Source organism: Haematobia irritans, chromosome 5 (assembly GCF_050003625.1).
Source record: "Haematobia irritans isolate KBUSLIRL chromosome 5, ASM5000362v1, whole genome shotgun sequence".
In the NCBI taxonomy this organism is placed as follows: domain Eukaryota; kingdom Metazoa; phylum Arthropoda; class Insecta; order Diptera; family Muscidae; genus Haematobia; species Haematobia irritans.
This window is the reverse complement of record NC_134401.1, coordinates 61,802,464-61,821,719: the sequence shown is the minus strand read 5'-3', so window position 1 is coordinate 61,821,719 and position 19,256 is coordinate 61,802,464. Positions and strand designations below refer to the sequence as shown.

The following is a 19,256-nucleotide window of genomic DNA, read 5'->3' as shown; positions in this document are numbered from 1 at the left end:
GCTGCTTTTATTTATATATATATATGCATTTTTTAATTATAACAATAACAGATCTAAGCAACTAAAGAAAAGCGTCTTTTTGGGTAGGGCTTCTTGTAATCAGCCTACATGGTTACAATTTGAATTTACAAGATTCAATGAATGCCTAAAATCATTTGTATCGGAGATAGTATATATGGAATCGTCAATAAAACAAACTTGCTTCTTGTTTTTAGCCATTTGTGTTTGTATTTTCACAATTATGATACTGTTCCAATCAAAATTAATTTGGTTTGTATTCTTTAACTTCTAAATACGACATTTAGTTTTACAATACTCCAAGAGAAATACATGTATGTATATACGTTTTATTATTTTTTATTTTGTTTTGTGGAGAAATTTCGCTATTGCATTTTCAATAAAAATATTTTGTTAAATAATACAGCTTTTGTTTGTGTACTGTTGACGGGATGGACGTTGACAATTTTAAGATGCATTTAATTGTATTCAAGAATATTTTAGGCTGATATTACAGTAACTGTATCTCCTTCTATCCTTTACTTATATGTATGCATACAATAATGTTGCCTGTTGCGGTTTATTATTAATGGTTTTCATATTTTTTTAGCATTATTTTAGTGTAATTATATCTCGCCTTAAAAAGCCCTACAGTATGAATTAAAATTAACTTAAATTTTCTACTTGAACTTGAAATTAAAGGGTCACGGTTTCATAGGTTTTTTTCTTTTTGTTTCGTATAAAATCATAATTATTTCTAATAATGATATATGTATAGAAACAATAAAAAATCCAGCAAGCGAAAGAACTTAAAAAATGTTTACAATTAATATAAGGCGTACATATAACATTCGATTTGAGTTCTACTCAATACTTAAAAAATAAGAGAATAGAAAAAATGAAAAGTTTGCTGATAAATAATATTTTGCGATATTTTTCTCGTGGCATTAAAAGCAAACTCCCCTTTCTCTTTTACAACGACTCACGAACTTCATTACGCCTAAAGGAAAAAATTTGAGAATTCTTGCACTTTCTAGCAATAGCCATTTGCCATTTTTCTTTTAAGCTTAATTTTTTATGTAATTTATATTAGAGTTGAATCACAAGATTCTTAGATTGTTGGTTTGATTTATCAAATTAAATTATAATCAATAAATATATATTTATGTATATGTTGTGTGTGTGTATTTTATATGCATTAATTGAAGTAAATTGTAGCTCTTAAACAATATATTATTTTATTTTTATCTCCTGACGAGGGAGCCAACAAATCGACCAATGCAATATGTATCGCCTCCCCACTTTATATAATTACTATTGGCTTAACGACACTCCCATACCTTAACCGTTGTATCTACGCTACCCGAAATGACATATGGATGTGTTTTGTGGAAATCTGGAAAAATACAAGTAGTAGTATACAATTGGTAAATGTAAATATTAATAAAATAAAATATAAATAAATACTTTTCAGATTACATACCAATTGAAGTGCAGAAATGTTGATGGGCATAAAGCGTCTTCATGCATCGTTTGTTACGTAAATCCCAAACCCTTATGGTCTTGTCGTCACTGGCTGATATCAAGTATTTACCTCCAGGATGGAAAGCCAATTCGCGTACCCAGTTGTCATGGCCAGCAAGGACGAACAAACAAATACCAACACTTACGTCCCATACCTTAAAATTTTCATTATTAATTTATTTATTTTTTTATTAATTTCCGATTTCATAAAACAAAATTAAAACTAAAAAGAATGATAAATGCATTTTATAAAACAAAATATCTATTGGGTACATAACTAAGAGTGAGTAAAGTCACCCTGGACCAAACTGAGTGTCAGAAACATTTTCGGAATAAATCGCTTTCAGTAAATACTCCTACCATAATCTTATATATCTAAAATGAGCTGGAAATGGTTGTTGATTTGACTGTGCCTACGAATTAATTTTGATTTGTGTCAAATATTTTCCTAGTGTGACCGTACCGTAAGAAATACGGGTTAGTTTTTCTTTAAGCCTAGTACTAAGATCACGTTTTCGCAAAACTGTTATACTCCATATAAGGGAGCCACCGTGGTGCAATGTTAGCATGACCGTCTTGCATACACAAGGTCATGGGTTCGATTCCTGCTTCGACCGAACACCAAAAAAGTTTTTCAGCGGTGGATTATCCCATCTCAGTAATGCTGGTGACATTTCTGAGGGTTTTCAAAGCTTCTCCAAGTGGTTTCACTGCAATGTGGAACGCCGTTCGGACTCGGCTATAAAAAGGAGGTCCCTTGTCATTGAGCTTAACATGGAATCGGGCAGCACTCAGTGATAAGAGAGAAGTTCACCAATGTGGTATCACAATGGACTGAATAGCCTAAGTGAACCTGACCTAACCTAACCAACTCCATATAAAAAATTTTAGCGCGGAATAAATGCGAAATCTTTGTTTTGAGTATTTTCAGACACAACCCTGGATTTTTCGCACGAAAAAATAGATAGGCATATTATTTCGCATTAATAAGTTAACATCCCTGGGTTTGAGACCCTATTTACAGAGGTAGATGAAGATATTCGTTTTTCGCAGAAACGTACTTAGTACTAAGCATTAGCTTTAGGAATAATAAATAAGAAGTTAATACAATAACTGAAGTATAGTATAGCAATGAACTAAAAGAACGTGGCATCTTCTCCGACTATGTATATCGAAATATCAACATATCTTCCGATTATTGCATTGACTACAAAGGTTAGGTTAGGTTAGGTTAGGTTAAAGTGGCAGCCCGATTAAATTTCAGGCTCACTTAGACTATTCAGTCCATTGTGATACCACATTTAACTAAAAGTATCTATTACATATGTGCACTTCTAGTCTTAACCAATGAACTTTCTTTATTATTTACTTTTGTGGAACCAACCAGATTGCTCCAAAAACATTAACAAACTGCTTAAGTTAACGTTTTCCAGGTCAGCCTGTAATCTAAAGCTATATGCTCCTAAAATTCGCTTACGCCTTACACAAAAAGCAGGACACTCACACAAGAGGTGTTTAATTGATTCCTTTTCCTCCACATCATGACAGCTTATACAATAGTCATTATACTTCGCACCTATAGTTTTTGCAAATTCGCCTATCAGGCAGCGACCCGTTATAACAAAACAAGAATAAATATTTTGGAACAATGAAAATAGCTCCTTTTAACTCAATACCCTTGGCCAAACCATGATTTTACTTTTTTAACCATCTGAAAATACGGAAAATACGAGGCCTGTAAAATAGGCTAAATCTACATCCTTTGATAACATTTAATGCTTTGCCGGTATTAAAGCATTTGAACGAATAGAGAATTCCACTGTAGGTGTCAATCTTTAGTACATGCGAGAGCTTTCGAATGAAAATATCTTCTTATTGTAAGTGTCCTCGGACTGTTCCTTTTTTTGTATTAGAAAACCATACTTTCAGCGAAGACAAGGAACACAATATATATGTGCATGCATGGGATAAAGACGAAAATCGACTTTTGAATATTTATAATTTTTAAATTCGACTAATCGACATTTGATATTTTTGAAAATCGTCTCTTTCCGATAGAGTCGGATCAAATGGGGAATGATATGATGAAAATATGTATATCTTAACTTTCAGATGTGTATCTGTAGACGATATAACTTCTTTTAATTGGGTTACCAGCAGCTTAACGTTTTCAAAAAATCGAAAACATTGCAAAATCGACTTTTCTCATATGTTGAAAAAGTAAAAAAACTCGACTTTTGAACTTTTAAAATGTTAAAATTCGACTAATCGACATTTGATATTTTTGAAAATCGACTTTTACCGAAAGAGTTGAAAAGAGTACATTGGATCAAATGGGGAATATGATGCAAATTATTTATGGTAACTCTTAGGAGTGTATCTGTAGATATAATTTTTTTTTAATTATTCGTGTTACTAACAATTCGAAAACTTTTCCATATGTTTAAAAAGTCGAAAAGTAAACTTTTTGATACTGATTACAATACCTAGTGTATGTATGATTGTAAAAAATTGAAAAACGTATCCACTTAAAAAAGTTATAAACCCAATATGTGCCTATGGAAGCAATTTTCATACTTACACGAATGGTTTTATCTCTTGACCCAGAAGCTAAGAATGGACCTTGATGGTGGCCCTTTTTGTTATCTGCCCCAGCTGCTTCATTTATAGCAGAAGATGCAGCTTCTGGTGCCCAGGCAATGCATTCAACTGTGTGATCATGGTCGCGCAATTCAACCTGTGTTAAAGAAAATGCCAATAACATCTGAAAGTTCTCTTTCTTGTTCTCTTAAGAAACTCACTTTGCAGTCTTTTGAATTTATAGACCAAACCCGTACTGAGTGATCAATTGAGCATGATGCAAAAATATTTCCTTCTGTGTGTACACGTACCATACGTACCCATTCCCTATGACCAACGAATGTTTTGACGCAATATCTAAAAAGTTAACGGTAAAACTAAATAAATGCTTAACGAACTTTGAAATTCACTTTCTTACCCTGTGGCTACTTCCCACATTTTAATGGTTTTGTCACGTGATGCTGAAAGCACGTAATCACCAGCTGGCACAAAAGCTACGGACGACACATTGTGATCATGTCCGTGCATTGTTTTAACACATTCGTAACTCTGCTGGAAATCCCATAGTTTTATAGACAAGTCAGCACTGCACGATGCTGGAAAGGATGATATAATTATATTTTAGGTATTATCGCAAAAGTGGGTTCTCGTATTTTACGAACCTAATAGTTTGCCTTGAGCATCAAAAGCTATGTCTTGCACGGAATTTGTGTGACCTTTAAGACTTCGTTCGTACTCCCCAGTTTCAAAATCCCAGATTTTGATGACCGCGTCTTCGGAAGCAGACACCATTAGACTGAATATAGGATGAAATATAACCTACGCAACGAAACAAAAGTTAAACTCTATCATTTGGAAAATGTATTGTAAACTTACTCTCGTTATGCTAGCTCTATGGCCAGTCAGTGAAAATTTCTCAGGTGGCCTTGGTATCCATTCACCGGGACTGCGTTTAGCTTTTGATGGAGCACCTTCAATAACTTCCTTTTCAGCTTCCGATAATTTAGCCTCTAGTTCCATAACTTTTTTTTGTAGACGAATAACGGACGTCCATTTCTTTTCAAGTAGACCTCCGAATTTCTTTTCTGTTTCTCCATTGAGATCGGCTTCCTTACGAAATGCTTCCAATGATTCTGAATATCCGTTACTGCCCAAATAGTCGGCAATCGCTTGGTTACTGAAAAATAATTGATTTGATATCGAATATAAATATTATTAATTTAAAACACTTACAGCTCCTCGCGCTGCCGTTGCGACAACACCATTTTCATGCTGTTCTCAATTGGGACCGGCTTTGTGTTATACTTCACAGATAAATGTTAAATTTGTGCTGATAGCTAAAATAATTCCAATAATCCCTTAAATTATATTCCTTAGTGCACAGCACTGCTAAGAAATCTGAAAAAGAGAATAAAACGATAAATTTTATATTTGATTTTAATGATGAAGCTTAGATAACGTAATACTGCAGTTATTTTCCTCATAGGACATTTCCTTGAAAAAGTAAACAAGATTTCTATTTAAGAGTAATTGGTGGCCAATTTTGATCTAATCTAACTCCAAGGTTATTGGTAATGAGAGTTTTGCTGGTATGTTCAAACATACGGATAAATTCATTAAAATCTAATATATCTGAAGAATTTGTTCAACTTAGATAATGCGATGCATGCAGCATAGTGATTTGCGTTATTATAAATTGCTTAATTTTTTTCCTTACGCATTTTCGAATAGAAAATGTATTGGAAAAGCAAGAAAAACTATAGTTTTATTAATGGAGGAAAATTTATAGCGCATGTTCAAAAACTTCAAAATGGTCAAAGTAGTTAGCAAAAAAATAGCTTGTTTTACGCTGAAAAATATTCAAAAGATCGACAGTGGCGACGACAAAATACGGAAATAAGTCGAAAGTGCTCTTTTTCTTAATTAAAAATGGTTGAAAAGACTTAAGATCAACTTTTCCAAATTTGTAAAAAAACAATGTCCAAAAATCGAAATGTCAAGTTCTGATTATAATACCAAATAACTGAATCCCTTTTTGAATTACCGTGGGAATATTTTTGTTTAAATTTTTCAATAAGCATTTTAACTCATAATTCCACATGATAAGTTTCTATTTTAAAATTGTAGTTTTTATAGTAATATTATTAATTTAGTTTTCACTCATTCATGTATTATTTTTTATTTGCTTTGTTATTTCTTTATTTATTTTAGTAGATGGTTTGTTATTTTTTTAGTTTTGGTGTCTTAATCAAAATATTCATTGTTTTTTTATTATTTTATTATTTTTTTATTATTTACATTTAGTAGTTGCTAATAATTATTATTTTTTTAAGTAATATTAAGGTGTATTAAAATGTAGGTTTTGTAACGATATAAGGGCTCATTGAGGATATGTTCAGGCCTGTTCTGGATTTCAAGCGCTTCATTACTTTAGTGGGTAGAATCAATCTTAACATAATATTATAATAAAATCATTAATTTTACCAAGAAAAAACTTTGGATGTGGGCTTGATTAGTACAAAACAACTCCTAAGCGTATTGTTTATTATATGCTTTTGGTTGGTTGGTCGCATGAAAAAGTCCGTAAAATATTGAATCAGCAAGCTCAAACAAGAGCGATTTCAATTTGGCAATCTTTAGCGTATACGGATGGCCTAAACACCCCAAAAAGCCAATTCGCAAAATTTTTGCGAATGCGTTTGCCAGAACAGGCCTGAATATTTTACAGTGTTGGTGATATTATCAGTCCTGTTCTTGTTTTGACATATTGTCGCGTAATTGAAATGATCGTGTGTATTAGATTTGTGTGTTCACATATTCGCAAGATTTCAAATGAACATTATATTCACAGTATGGCAGGTGTTGGGTTTATTTTGCATACAGAGTAAGAGAGAAGAAAAACACAAGGGGACGAACATTTCTATTCTACAAAAACAACAAATGTTAACCAGAGAACGGCTGCGATCTACCGCAACCGACCAGTGTATTTAGTAAACACCAATATTTGCAATCTTCAAACACCAATTGGTAAAAAAAATTTCAACCACCAATATCCAATGCAACCGATGACTGTCGGTGTTTGTTAGTATGAGTGTTAATCTCTCGAAAACACTCTTGAGCTAATGCCAACTGCTGGTAATTGTTGAGTTCAATCACACTTAAGTGCCACACGCGTTTTTTGTTTACCGAGCGTTGTTACGATGTCGATTGGTTTAAGATTGCAAGACACTGCATACGAAAATTGTTATATACTAATGGTGTTTTTATTCTCACATTTGTATCAATGTAAAAGATCGCATGGTAATTGGTGTCTTACTCACTGCCACCGACATTTTGAGGGTAAGATTGCAATACAAAAAAAGCCACCGGATGCAGTTCTCTGAAGTCAACCGTATAGAAGTCGCACAATGCCTGCAGCTTTGGTAATACCGACGTTGCGGTCGAAGCGCTGTTTTGGTAAATTGTTTATAAAGGCATCGGCAGTTATGTCATATTGTCTGCCAAAACATTTATAACTAGTAAGGAAAGTCTAAAGTCGGGAGGGGCCGACTATATTATACCCTGCACCACTTGGTAGATCTAAATTTTCGATATCATATCACATCTGTCAAATGTGTTGGGTGCTATATATAAAGGTTTGTCCCAAATACATACATTTAAACATCACTCGATCTGTACATAATTTGATAGACTTCTACAAAATCTGTCGGCTAATGCACTAGGGTGGAACACAATGTTATGGCTATTTCGATTGGGAAAAAAGGTGCAACATTCTCGAAATTGATTGCCAAATATAAAGGACACTGCCATAGATTTTGGATCCTGTATCCCTCACAATATTATGAATTAACAATAACTTTGTAATGACACTATTATTTGAGCGAAAATACAATGAGGGAAAAAGTAGTGTAACACCAGGGCAACATATTTTTTGCGAAAGGAAAACGCCCTTAGTAAAAAATATGGGAAACATTTAAATCTAAAGCAATTTTAAGGAAACTTCGCTAAAGTTTATTAATTAAAAATTAGAATAATTTTTCAATTTTCGACTAAGCAGTGGCGATTTTACGAGGAAATTGTTTGTATTTTGACCATTTTTGACGAAATCAGGAAAAAATATATATGGGAGCTATATCTAAATCTGAACCGATTTCAACGATATGTGGCACGCATAGCTAATTCTACTCCCTATGCAAAATTTCAACTAAATCGGAGTAAAAGATTGGCCACTGTGGTCATATGAGTGTAAATCGGGCTAACGATATATATGGGAGCTATATCTAAATCTGAACCGATTTCAATAAAATTTGGCACACTTGACTACACTACTAATTGTACTCCTAGAGCAAAATTTTAAGCAAATTAGGGTAAAACTCTGGCTTCTGGGGCCATATAAGTCCATATCGGGTGAAAGATGTATATGGGAGCTATATCTAAATCTGAACCGATCAATAGTGTTCTATTCCGAGCTAAAACATATACTTGTGCCAAATTTGAAGTCGATTGGACTAAAACTGCCACCTAGACTTTGATCACAAAAATGTGTTCACAGACAGACGAACATGGCTATATCGACTCAGCAGCCCACCCTGAGCATTTTTGTTAAAGACACCTAACTTATAATACCCCGTTCCACAGTGTGGCGCAGGGTATAAAAAAGAACATTTGTCATTACAAAGTAGGTTTTAAATCCTATTTTCTTTACGTTTTGTAACGTCGGCAGTGAACTGAACAGGGTGACGCCGACGTAAACTGTATGATATTTGAGAGAAGCGTCGACAAAAACTGCATGATATTAGAGAAATTTTCGTAATGACTGCCACCTACTGAAGCTTCACAGTTTCGTTCTCTTGTGTTTTTATTCTCTCTGATAGGGTAGTTTTAGGGATTGCCAAAGGCGTAATTATTGTAGTGGGTTGAATCAATCTTGACATAGTATTAGAAAATGATTAATTTTACCAAGAAATAAACTTCGGATGTGGGTTTGATTGGTACAAATCAACTCTTAAGCGTATTGTGTATTATATAACTTTACTTTTGGACAAAATATTGAATTCGCAAGCTCAAACACGAGCGATTTCAATTCGACAAAATTTTGCGTATTCGGATGGCCGAAATACGCCAAAACCCCAAATCGCAACATTTTTGCTAATGCGTTTACCTTTGAATAGGATGAAATTGATTTAGAATATTTTTCAATTTAGGAACATACACGTTCCTGTTTACACAGAGTAGTAGAGGTTAATTTTTAATATAACTTCACTTTCAATTTGAATTCTTTTTTTTTAATTTAAATAGTTAGGAGAATATGGAATATTACTTTGAATAGGATGAATTTGATTTAGAAGAATATTTTTCAATTTAGAAATATACACGTTCATGTTTACTTAGAGTAGTTTAGGTTAATTTTTAATATAACTTCACTTCCAATTTGAAAATTTTCTTTTAAATTTAAGTAGTTAAAGTTAAGAGAATACTGAATAATTTGAAAAAATTAAATTCCTTTGCAAACAGACGAAGAACTGTGCGCAGAATACTAATTCAAATATTAAAAACAAATTTTGTAAACAATTGTTTTAATTCACATTCGAAAGAAACGATAACTTTCAACAATACGACATTGAACAAAAACATATCAATAACGATGAACACATTATTTAGACTTTGTTTTTGTAAATTTTAATTACTTGTTTAGTCTTTTGTTTTTATTTAAGATTTTAATATTTGATTGACGAAACTTGCTAAGCGGTGAATCAAACTATTAACCAGGTGATGTCAGCTACACATATTTAATATAAGACAATATTAATAGAAAACATTGGTAATTTTTAAAATAAATCACCAAAAATACAAAAACAGTCAACCGTTTTGAAAAAAAAAAAAAAACAAACGCTGACGCAGGGAAGCATGAACATTGGCACAATCATTCGAAAATGCATAAAGGTATGTGTTTGATTATTGCAATGTCTTTACAGGCGAATTAATGTCAGAGTCAGTTGACTATTAATGAATGAGTCATAACTACAAATCGACAAAATGCCGTTGGTCTAGAAGTGTGCCATCATGGTAGCGTATTCATAAAACATATGGCCTGCGATAGTAATATTTCTTGAAGAATGTACATGCCATTTAATCACCAATAATAACAATTCGGCTATTACCCCTGTACGTAAGATTTTTAGTAAAACGCTTGACAAACACATAAACAAATGGAAATTAAACAAACCGAATTTTATATCTACGTCTAGGAATAGACAATGATAAGATTAGGACTTGTTTTAGTTGTATTGAATATTAGAAAAACACTTTGATTACAGTCAAACACACCAACGGAATAAAATGGGGTGGGAGTGTTAATTGTTTTACATGATGGTTTGCTGTTATAGTTGTAACATAGCATATGAATGATATCTAGTTCTGCATAATTCCATCGAAAATATTCACATAATTATTATGCCACATATTTCTTTTAAATTTTTTGTACCTAGAAAACTTTTCACAAATATTTTTTTACATATTTTCGCGAATAATAGATGAATTGCATGTGATGAAAAACATCGAAAATTGAGAGTATACGGTATGCGTGTAAAATACTACCAACGACTACTGTGTTTTAACGATAACTGAAGCCCAAGAGTTCAAAAGAGAGTGAGAAGTAAAGCATAAAACAAATTTTGCATTGCGGACGTATGTCTCTGCATATGTAGCATATCGTTAGGGCTGCGCCGTTTACTGAATACGCTACTCAATACATGAGAGATATTACAGTAACCCATTACCAAAATGTAATAAACCAATTTCGGCATTGAAAAAATTGATAATCGGCCCTTGGCGTGATGAGACCGATTAGCCCAAGTCGAAGTTTTTTATGATTTTTTTATTACTTTATTGTTGTAGGACAATTCAATTTAGAAAAAATATATTTTTAGTTATATGCATATAAAACAACACGTTCTAAATTAATCGATAAATTAAAATTTTTTGCGAAAGATTATTTATCCCAAAAAAAGAACGCTTACTATCCTTATGGCTCATTGCGCATTGAACTCTTAAAATTGGGTACTATGAAAAACAGAAAACTCAAAAGTGATCATAGATAAAGAACGTACCAAGAGACTGGGTCCCATCAGGTACAAACCAAGAGTGGTGTTTATGCATTTAAGTTCGCCCATACAGAGCCTGTCCAATTCGATAGATGCCAATTAATTTGCATTCTGACGATAGTTTATTCAAATGGTATTTAATGTCTGTTCTCCTGGTTTTCTTCTAAGATAATGTCATATTGAAAGGTGAAAACTAATATGACAAAGACTTAAAATTGGTTAGTCCAATTTTTAAACATGGGTATTCTGGAGCAAAATAAGGGGTATATGATTTTTTAGATTGCTCATAGTAAACGGTGCCTTGAAACAGCATACAATGCAACCACCTTACATGCGTAATTAAAAAGTTTGGAGTGCATTAGATCAATATTAGCATATTTTATTGAACAAAGACAAAAAACAACAATAAAAGGTATTGAGTCCATATCGTATAATATTCTTTTAGAACTTTTTAGTATGTATTAAAAATTCAGTACTTTGATATTACTGTACTGACCAATTGTTTGCTGGCTAGATTTAATATTTAGTTGCCGATGATCTTAAATGTTGAAAAGGAGAACTCTTCCAATATTAAATTTTTATTTTTTCACTCTTCTCCATTTTGTTGGACATTGAGTCATGTTTTTATTTTATTTAATCAATTCAAAGCCTTTAAAGGGCCAAGGTTTTCCAATATGGAGGATTTAAAGCTAATTGTTTTTTTTTTTGTACTTTCAAAAGCTTCGTCTTTGGTTAATAGGTCTCTTGACGCTGAAGACCACTTATCTATTTTTGGACGTATAGCCGATTCTTGGGTCGAACTCTATCGGCCACTTCGCATCCTTTAGATGTGCTTTACAAATCAATAAAAAAATCTCAAAACTACTTTACTCGAATAAAATCTTTAAATTAAATTCCAACCAGGAATATTTAACAAAATGCTTTTGTTTGTCACAAATGCCGATTGGAATATCATACAGAAGAGATTCATCGTAACGACATAAGAGCGGAGAATTATTGTGTATAAACATAAACACAAAAACTTGGAAAATCGATAACAGTTAAGATGAAAATAAAAGCAATACACAATTGTAACGGATTGGGGCGCAATACCAGTTTGGGAGGCAAACAAGTTAAAAATCTTTTCTAAATAGTTGCAAGCTGAGGATTGTTTATATTTGTTAAATTGATGGCTAAATGGTAGTACCTTTCAGTAAATAATCTCCCATTTCAGGGTATACACAAACGTACGGACGAACTATACACATATATACATACATAGCAAAAAGTATTATATGATAGAGAGGAGTATACAATACTTGACGTGAGCGATGTGTCATCGTTACGACAGAAAAAAAGCAAACAAGAAATCGAAATCCCAAAATCCGATATGAATGAGGGAGGAACAATAACAAAATAAAATAACTTCTTGGACATTGATTTGATGTCAATATGCCATACTTAATGTATGACTGTGTCACTCATGGCTTATCATTCTACAAAATTTTTCCGGAGAACTCTAAGCTCAGTTGGGGAATCGTTGAAGAAATCATAACAACACCACCACTATTCAAACACACATAGGAGACACAAAAACTGAACTGTTACGAACGGCCATCTTGGAAGAATAAACGAGAAAAACGCAACACAAAAACTAATAATCAAATGATGGCCAAAACTTGCACCAGTGCAGGGTTAAATTCACAAAACAAAATATATTGGGGACAGTCTTTAACAGAATAATAGTTTATGTGTAATACCCTTGGTATTGAGATTAGTTTTCGCAAACACTTTCGAGTAAACGAGCAAATATATATTTTTTTCGATTTCCTTGAGGCTCTAGATGTTTAACTTTGAATACACACACACACATATACACTGTCATAATTTTTGATACTTTCTAGCGTTAAAGATGATTTTCTTTTATATATTTTGTGAAGCACAGATACTTATCACGTATATTCTCCATATAACATATACTTACATGATTTTGAAAGAATACTTGTGATAAAATCGAGTTTTTAAAACTACGCAAATTTTCTCAATTGATTTTTTCACAGACCTACCAGTTATACACGGTTGTATAATTTCGTACTATCTTATGTCTACAGAAAATAAACCATATTCAAAAGCGCACCGAAAACATCCCTAACTAATATTCCAGGGTACACATAAAAGGTAGAATCAATATTTAGCAGCCAATTAATTAAAAATATCGTTTTAATGCGCCTTACATATTATCAGTTAAGGTTGAGTTAAGGTGGAATTACATACCATGCGGTCATGCGTGCGTACGTTATATGCTTTTGTCAAAAAAGTTAAAATGTTATAACTACAATTGTTTGAGTCACACGACAAAAGTAACGTATGCATATGACGCATAAAGTTGACGAACTTTTAACTTTTCAATGCGTCGGGTGCCCTGACAACATTAAACAACATGTAAACAAATCAAGAAACGAAAAACAATTTAAAATATTGACTAAAAATTATTGATTGAAGTTAAAATACATAAAGTCCTATACATTAAAGCCCTGCCAGCATTTCAAAGTTCCATTTCAACCTCATCGTTACCACAGACTCGTAAATGTCACTTCAACCATCATGAAAAGGTACATCAAAAAGTACATGCAAGTAATTTGCCATCCCTACTGTTAAAAAAGCCATTTTTTTGTGAAACGCCAAGCGCAACCAGCTTGTTATATTTTAATTAAATAAAAACGAAAATAAAGTTCTGAAAACATAGATTATACGCTTAAAATTGTGAAAGGTATATTGGTGAACAATTTGGTGATTTTCCAAATGGAATAAAGTGATTGTTTTTCAGATATTTTACAGACACGCTGCCTCCATGGAATAAAAACACTGGTTGATAGACGCAGCAACATGTAACTCGCTACTTGTAACTCAACATCATCATTAATGCCAAAAATTATGTTAAATGTAATGTGATAGTGGTATAAATGTTATATTTTTAAGAATTTGTAAATGTTTAATCAAATTAATAAATATCTAAACAAACGTGTTTTACTCGACCACAATGATTCTTTTACAACTATCTTAAAATGCACTTTTTCTGATTGTTTGGAGGGTCCCTTATTGGCGTCGTTCTAAATTGATCTATAAAGGCACCTAATAATTGCACTCATGCGAAACATTTTTGTAGTAACTTGACGTGGTACAACTTCTCAATAGTGACGGCGCTTTTCCGACGAGTTTTTGATGTCGTATATGATTGTTTTCGACGTAGTGGGGATTCTCAAAAGAGTCCCCAAATTCAAAAAATGTTGGAAGGGAGTGTGGAATCCAAAAACATAACAAGAAGCGCAGAGGCAAGGAATGTAATCAGCAAATTCATTGGTATTGCGACGCATGCTGTGTAATTCAATTGAAGAATCGTATTCGTCAACGCATTCGAGTACAACGTACTCACGCATGATCGCATGGTATGTAATTCCACCTTAACATACCATGCGTTAATGCGTCCGTTGATTGAAGAGTTGAATTTTCTCTTTGAAAGCAACAGTTTTGTTAGAGTGCTTTAAACTGAAAAATATCAACCCATCCATCAACGCACGGATTAACGCATGATATGTAACTCAACCTTTATTCCGGACGACAGTGCTCGTGTCGAACATATCGCATATATCGGCCATATTATAAGTTAAGTCCGAAGGCATAATCGATACTGCTGCATGTTTATGGGATCGATAACACATTTACCGATTATTTAGTAATCGCCGACAAGTCGTATCGGTTCGACACACTGTAAGATTCTTTACAAACACCGACATTCCGTCCGGAATAACTGATAATTTGTAAAGCGCATTTACAGACTATCAGTTATTCCGGACGACAGTGCTCGTTTCGAACATATCCCATATATTGTGCACATTATAAGTTAAGTCCAAAGGCTTCATCGATACTACTGCATGTTTATGGGATCGATAACACATTTACCGATTATTTAGTCATCGCAGACAAGTCGTATCGATCTGACACACTATAAGATTCTTTACAAACACCGACATTCCGTCCGGAATAACTGATAATCTGTAAAGCGCATAATGGATAATGGTCCGCCGCCGACCCTGCCAACATTTTTTGAATTTGGGGGCGCTTCTGAGAATCCCCACTACGTCGAAAACAGTCGTTTACGATATCCAAAATTCCTCGGAAAAGCGCCGTCACTATTGAGAAGTTGTACCACGCCAAGTTGCTACAAAAAAGTATCGCATGAGTGCAATAATTAGGTGCATTTTTTAATAAATTTAGAACGACCCCAATAAGAGCCCCTTCAAACAATCAGAAAAAATGCATTTTAAGATAGTTGTAAAAGAATCATTGTGGTCAAGTAAAACACGACTTTTTAGATGATTATGGTTATTAAACATTTATAAATTCTCATAAATATAACATTTATACGACTATCACATCACATTTAACATATTTTTATGCATTAATAAAAGATTGATGTTGAGTTACAAGTTGCAAGTTACATGTTGTAGCATCTATCTGTCAGTGCTTTTATTCCCAATGGAAGCAGCGTGTCTGGAAAAATATTTGAAAAACTATCACTTTATTCCATTTGGAAAGTCAAAAAATGATTCACCAATATACCTTTCACAATTTTAAGCGAAATAACAATGTTTTCAGCACTTCATTATAATTTTTATTTAAATAAAATATAAGAAGTTAGTTGTGCTTGGTGTTTCACAAAATATAAAATGGCTCTTGTAACAATAGTAATGGCAAAATACTTCCATGTACATTTTATGTTTACCCCATCACAGTTGGCGATAGTTGCAGTGTCACTTACGAGTCTGTGATAGCGATGAGGATGAAATGGAACGTTGAAATGCTGGCGGGGGAATGACCAAATTTATATCGGCTTGGTCAATGGTATGTGTGCTTGCCCGTAATCCATTTATCAAATTCCATTGCTCTTATTGGTTGGTTTGCTTGAATATGCCGTTGGCTGTAACCAACATTTCTTGAATTTGACGACGCTTCTGAGAATCCCCACCACGTCGAAAACAATCGTATACGCAAAGATTATCTGAATTAACAAGATGTCTATATGCTTCCTCTTTTTTCCAATAGGCGCATGAGTTTAGGTCCATACATGTATGAGAGAGTTGGAAAAAAATGGGTATGATGTTACGAATCTAAAAAAGAAAAGAAAATGAAGAATTTTCAATTTGGTTATTAGGCCTGTTTCTGCACTCTTTTTCATTCAACATTTATGCCAAAATAAATTACTTCAAGTAAATTGTGTTTATTTTTATTTTGTTGTGCCTTTGTTGCTACCGATCTTTACAAATTGCATTGCCATACAAGACATAATGATTAATATGGTTTATTTATAATCATATGATGATAAAAATGAAAATTTTAACGGCTAAACTGGAACTTAATACCCACCTTAAGATGTAAATCATTAAGAAATGCAATTTGTAAAGATACGGTACCAATAAAGGCACAACAAAATAAAAATAAACACAATTTACTTGAAGTAATTTCTTTTGGCATAAATGTTGAATGAAAAGAGTGCAGAAACAAAAGACAATAAACTTGAGGAAGATAGGAAATTGGTTTGCGTCATACCAAATGTTGCATTTGCCATGTTAGTTCCATACATGTTTGTAATTTTTTTATTTGTTTTTCGTTTTTATTTTTTAAACGAAAAACTTAATTTTCTTAAGGCCGGTATGCACCTCTAGCGAAATTTTCGGTAGCAAAAATTTATTTAAGTCTACAACGAAAAACAGGGCTGTGTACACAAATTTTAAACCAGCTAATCACTTTTAAAAATTGTTAATATATGTTCCAAATATTCCTCAAATAAATTGTTTATTATTTACAGACCTTTTAAAACTTTTACGCACACAATGATTGTAATAAATTAAATGTTTGCTGCCAAAATATGCTTTTGATAACCCTGTTATTTTCATTAGAGGTGCGTACCAGCTTACGAAATTGAACGCTACCGAAAATTTCGTTAGAATAAATAGCAATGCATTTCTTATGGGAATGAAATTTTTCGCTAGAGGTGCATACCGGCCTTTAATGAAACAATGTTAAATTTTAGGCAACAACAAAAAAATTACATTTTCCCGTTTAAGGAAATTTATTTCGTACACTTAATTTCTTTTTATTTGCATTTTAATGCTATGTCAATACTTGTCGTATACGCGTTTGGTTCGAGTATGAAACTAATACGGAAAATGGTTTGATCTCCTCAGTCTGTGGCAGAAACAGGCCTATTAACCAAATTGAAAATTCTTCATTTTCTTTTTTTAGATTCGTAACATCATACCCATTTTTTTCCAACTCTCTCATACATGTATGGACCTAAACTCATGAGTCTATTGGAAAAAAGAGGAAGCATATACACGGATGAAAAAGACTGTTTTTCATATGTTTGGCTATAAACATTATATGTTTGGAACACAAATTTTTAAACACAATATTTTTGAGTGCAAGCATATAATGTTCATAAACTAGCATAACATGTTTGGGACATATATGTTAATATGTTAGAACATATTATGTTTGGGACATAAAATGTTTGTAAATATAATATGCTTGGATGCAAACATATATTAATTTAGAAATAGCCTATAAACATATATGTGTTTAGTAGCTTGGAGCGCTATTTAACAGGGAGCGATATTGAATTAAGTTGGTGGTTGTTGCTTGTTATTACAAAATTAACATTTTATTTTTCCTTGGGCAATTGATCAGCTACTTCTTTGATCCTTACAAACTGTGTGGTCCGCTGTTCGAATCCCCGTCCGGCAAAAGGTAAAATTAAAATAAAAAAATCATACAATTGAATAATTTCTTCTACAATGTTTGTATTACAGAAAAAGGTGCTAAGAACTAAAAAATCTCATGGAAGTGAGAAAGATGTTGGGGAATATACAATTGGGCAGAAACAAAATTTTGAGCAATCAGGTCGAAAACCTATGTTGTTAGCACCTATATTACCTGTTTATTTTCATAATTCATTATGATTGTAAATATATAAATAAATAAATAAAATTTTGAGCACAATATTGTTTGGGAGAATTTTTTTAAGCATATAATATTTTTGGGTGCAAAATGTCTGGAACTTAGACTACCCAAACATATATTGTTTAGACTAATATGCTTTCAAACATATTATATATTGGAAGAGATCAAACATATAAATGTTTGGGCAATACCCAAAAATGTATATGCTTGAAGCAAAATATGTTTGGGAGTATATGTTACAGAAGCGATTTTTTGTGAGCGTGTGTTACACCCAAAAAAAGTGACCCCACCGTGGAAGAGAATGTAGGTTTATTTTAGAAAAATTTAACTAAAATAGTTTTCTAATTGCAACATGTTACAAATAAGTTAATACTTTTTGTCAAATTGAAGAAATTTTTTTAAAAATAATTAATTTTTTTCTGTTGTTTACGAAAATTTCATATGTTGGCAGAAAAAGTTGGATTTAAAAATTGTTTAAATGTCTTTAGCGCTGTACGAAGTTCGAGACAGGTACAATTTTAGTAAAATTTACTCATTTGAGAGACTTATGAAATCAATTTAAGCAAACTTCTGCCATTTTAGGAAAATATGAACTATTTTATTTTTTAGTAAAATTGTGCACTATATTTGTATACAACTTTTTTTCTTATTTTTAGTCCACGTCATTAAAGTTAGCAAAAAATTATTCAAATAAGGAACATTTACTCATATTGTGCAAAATTTAACTAAAATCAACTAATCTTCATGAACTAAAATATAGTTCAGTTGGCATTAGAGCCCCTTTTTCTGGGTGTATGAACCTTTTTATGTTTAAATGAATTGTTATGGAATTAAATGTTTTTATTTTATTTGAAAAGGTGTTGTCTTTTTTTTCGTATGTGCTCTTTTTATAAACTGAATGTGCTCTTTTTGCCTCTTCAAAATCTGGCATCCTTTTCCAAATTCATCTGGGATTACTCTGAAATTTAATATTTATTTTTTACATGGAATAATATTAAATTAGATTTCTAAAGGACCATTTCAATATACTTCCCATATCAGCATTAAATATTG

At 32.5% G+C, this 19,256-nt stretch overlaps 1 protein-coding gene and 1 long non-coding RNA gene across 3 annotated transcripts; one reads left to right on the top strand and one right to left on the bottom strand.

Annotated features, from left to right (window-relative positions):
* Window positions 1-202: 202 nt before the first annotated feature.
* Window positions 203-13,317, bottom strand: Lis-1 (LisH and WD40 domain-containing Lis-1). Of its 2 annotated transcripts, none has more exons than XM_075313098.1 (9): window positions 13,168-13,317; window positions 5,335-5,499; window positions 4,978-5,278; window positions 4,764-4,920; window positions 4,520-4,697; window positions 4,323-4,458; window positions 4,103-4,258; window positions 1,481-1,676; window positions 203-1,393 (listed from the first exon to the last, which is right to left on the bottom strand). In XM_075313098.1, the coding sequence occupies exons 2-9, from the start codon at window positions 5,370-5,372 to the stop codon at window positions 1,320-1,322; spliced, it is 1,236 nt and encodes a 411-aa protein (XP_075169213.1). In that variant the 5' UTR covers window positions 5,373-5,499; window positions 13,168-13,317; the 3' UTR covers window positions 203-1,319. The 2 variants fall into 2 exon arrangements, with proteins under 2 accessions (XP_075169213.1, XP_075169214.1); XM_075313099.1 differs by lacking the exon at window positions 13,168-13,317 and adding an exon at window positions 10,586-10,692.
* Window positions 13,318-13,717: 400 nt separating this feature from the next.
* Window positions 13,718-14,224, top strand: LOC142240730 (uncharacterized). Its single transcript, XR_012723367.1, has 2 exons — window positions 13,718-13,953; window positions 14,011-14,224. It is a non-coding gene; the product is annotated as an uncharacterized LOC142240730 (long non-coding RNA).
* The last annotated feature ends 5,032 nt before the right edge of the window (window positions 14,225-19,256 follow it).

Excerpts from the sequence above, each read along its gene's own strand:
- Lis-1 (XM_075313098.1), bottom strand. The coding sequence starts at position 5,372 with ATGAAAATGGTGTTGTCGCAACGGCAGCGCGAGGAGCT. Across the intron at positions 5,279-5,334 it reads CAACGGCAGCGCGAGGAGCT|TAACCAAGCGATTGCCGACT; the intron begins GTAAGTGTTTTA and ends ATTATTTTTCAG. Across the intron at positions 4,698-4,763 it reads TGCTCAAGGCAAACTATTAG|CATCGTGCAGTGCTGACTTG; the intron begins GTTCGTAAAATA and ends CATCCTTTCCAG.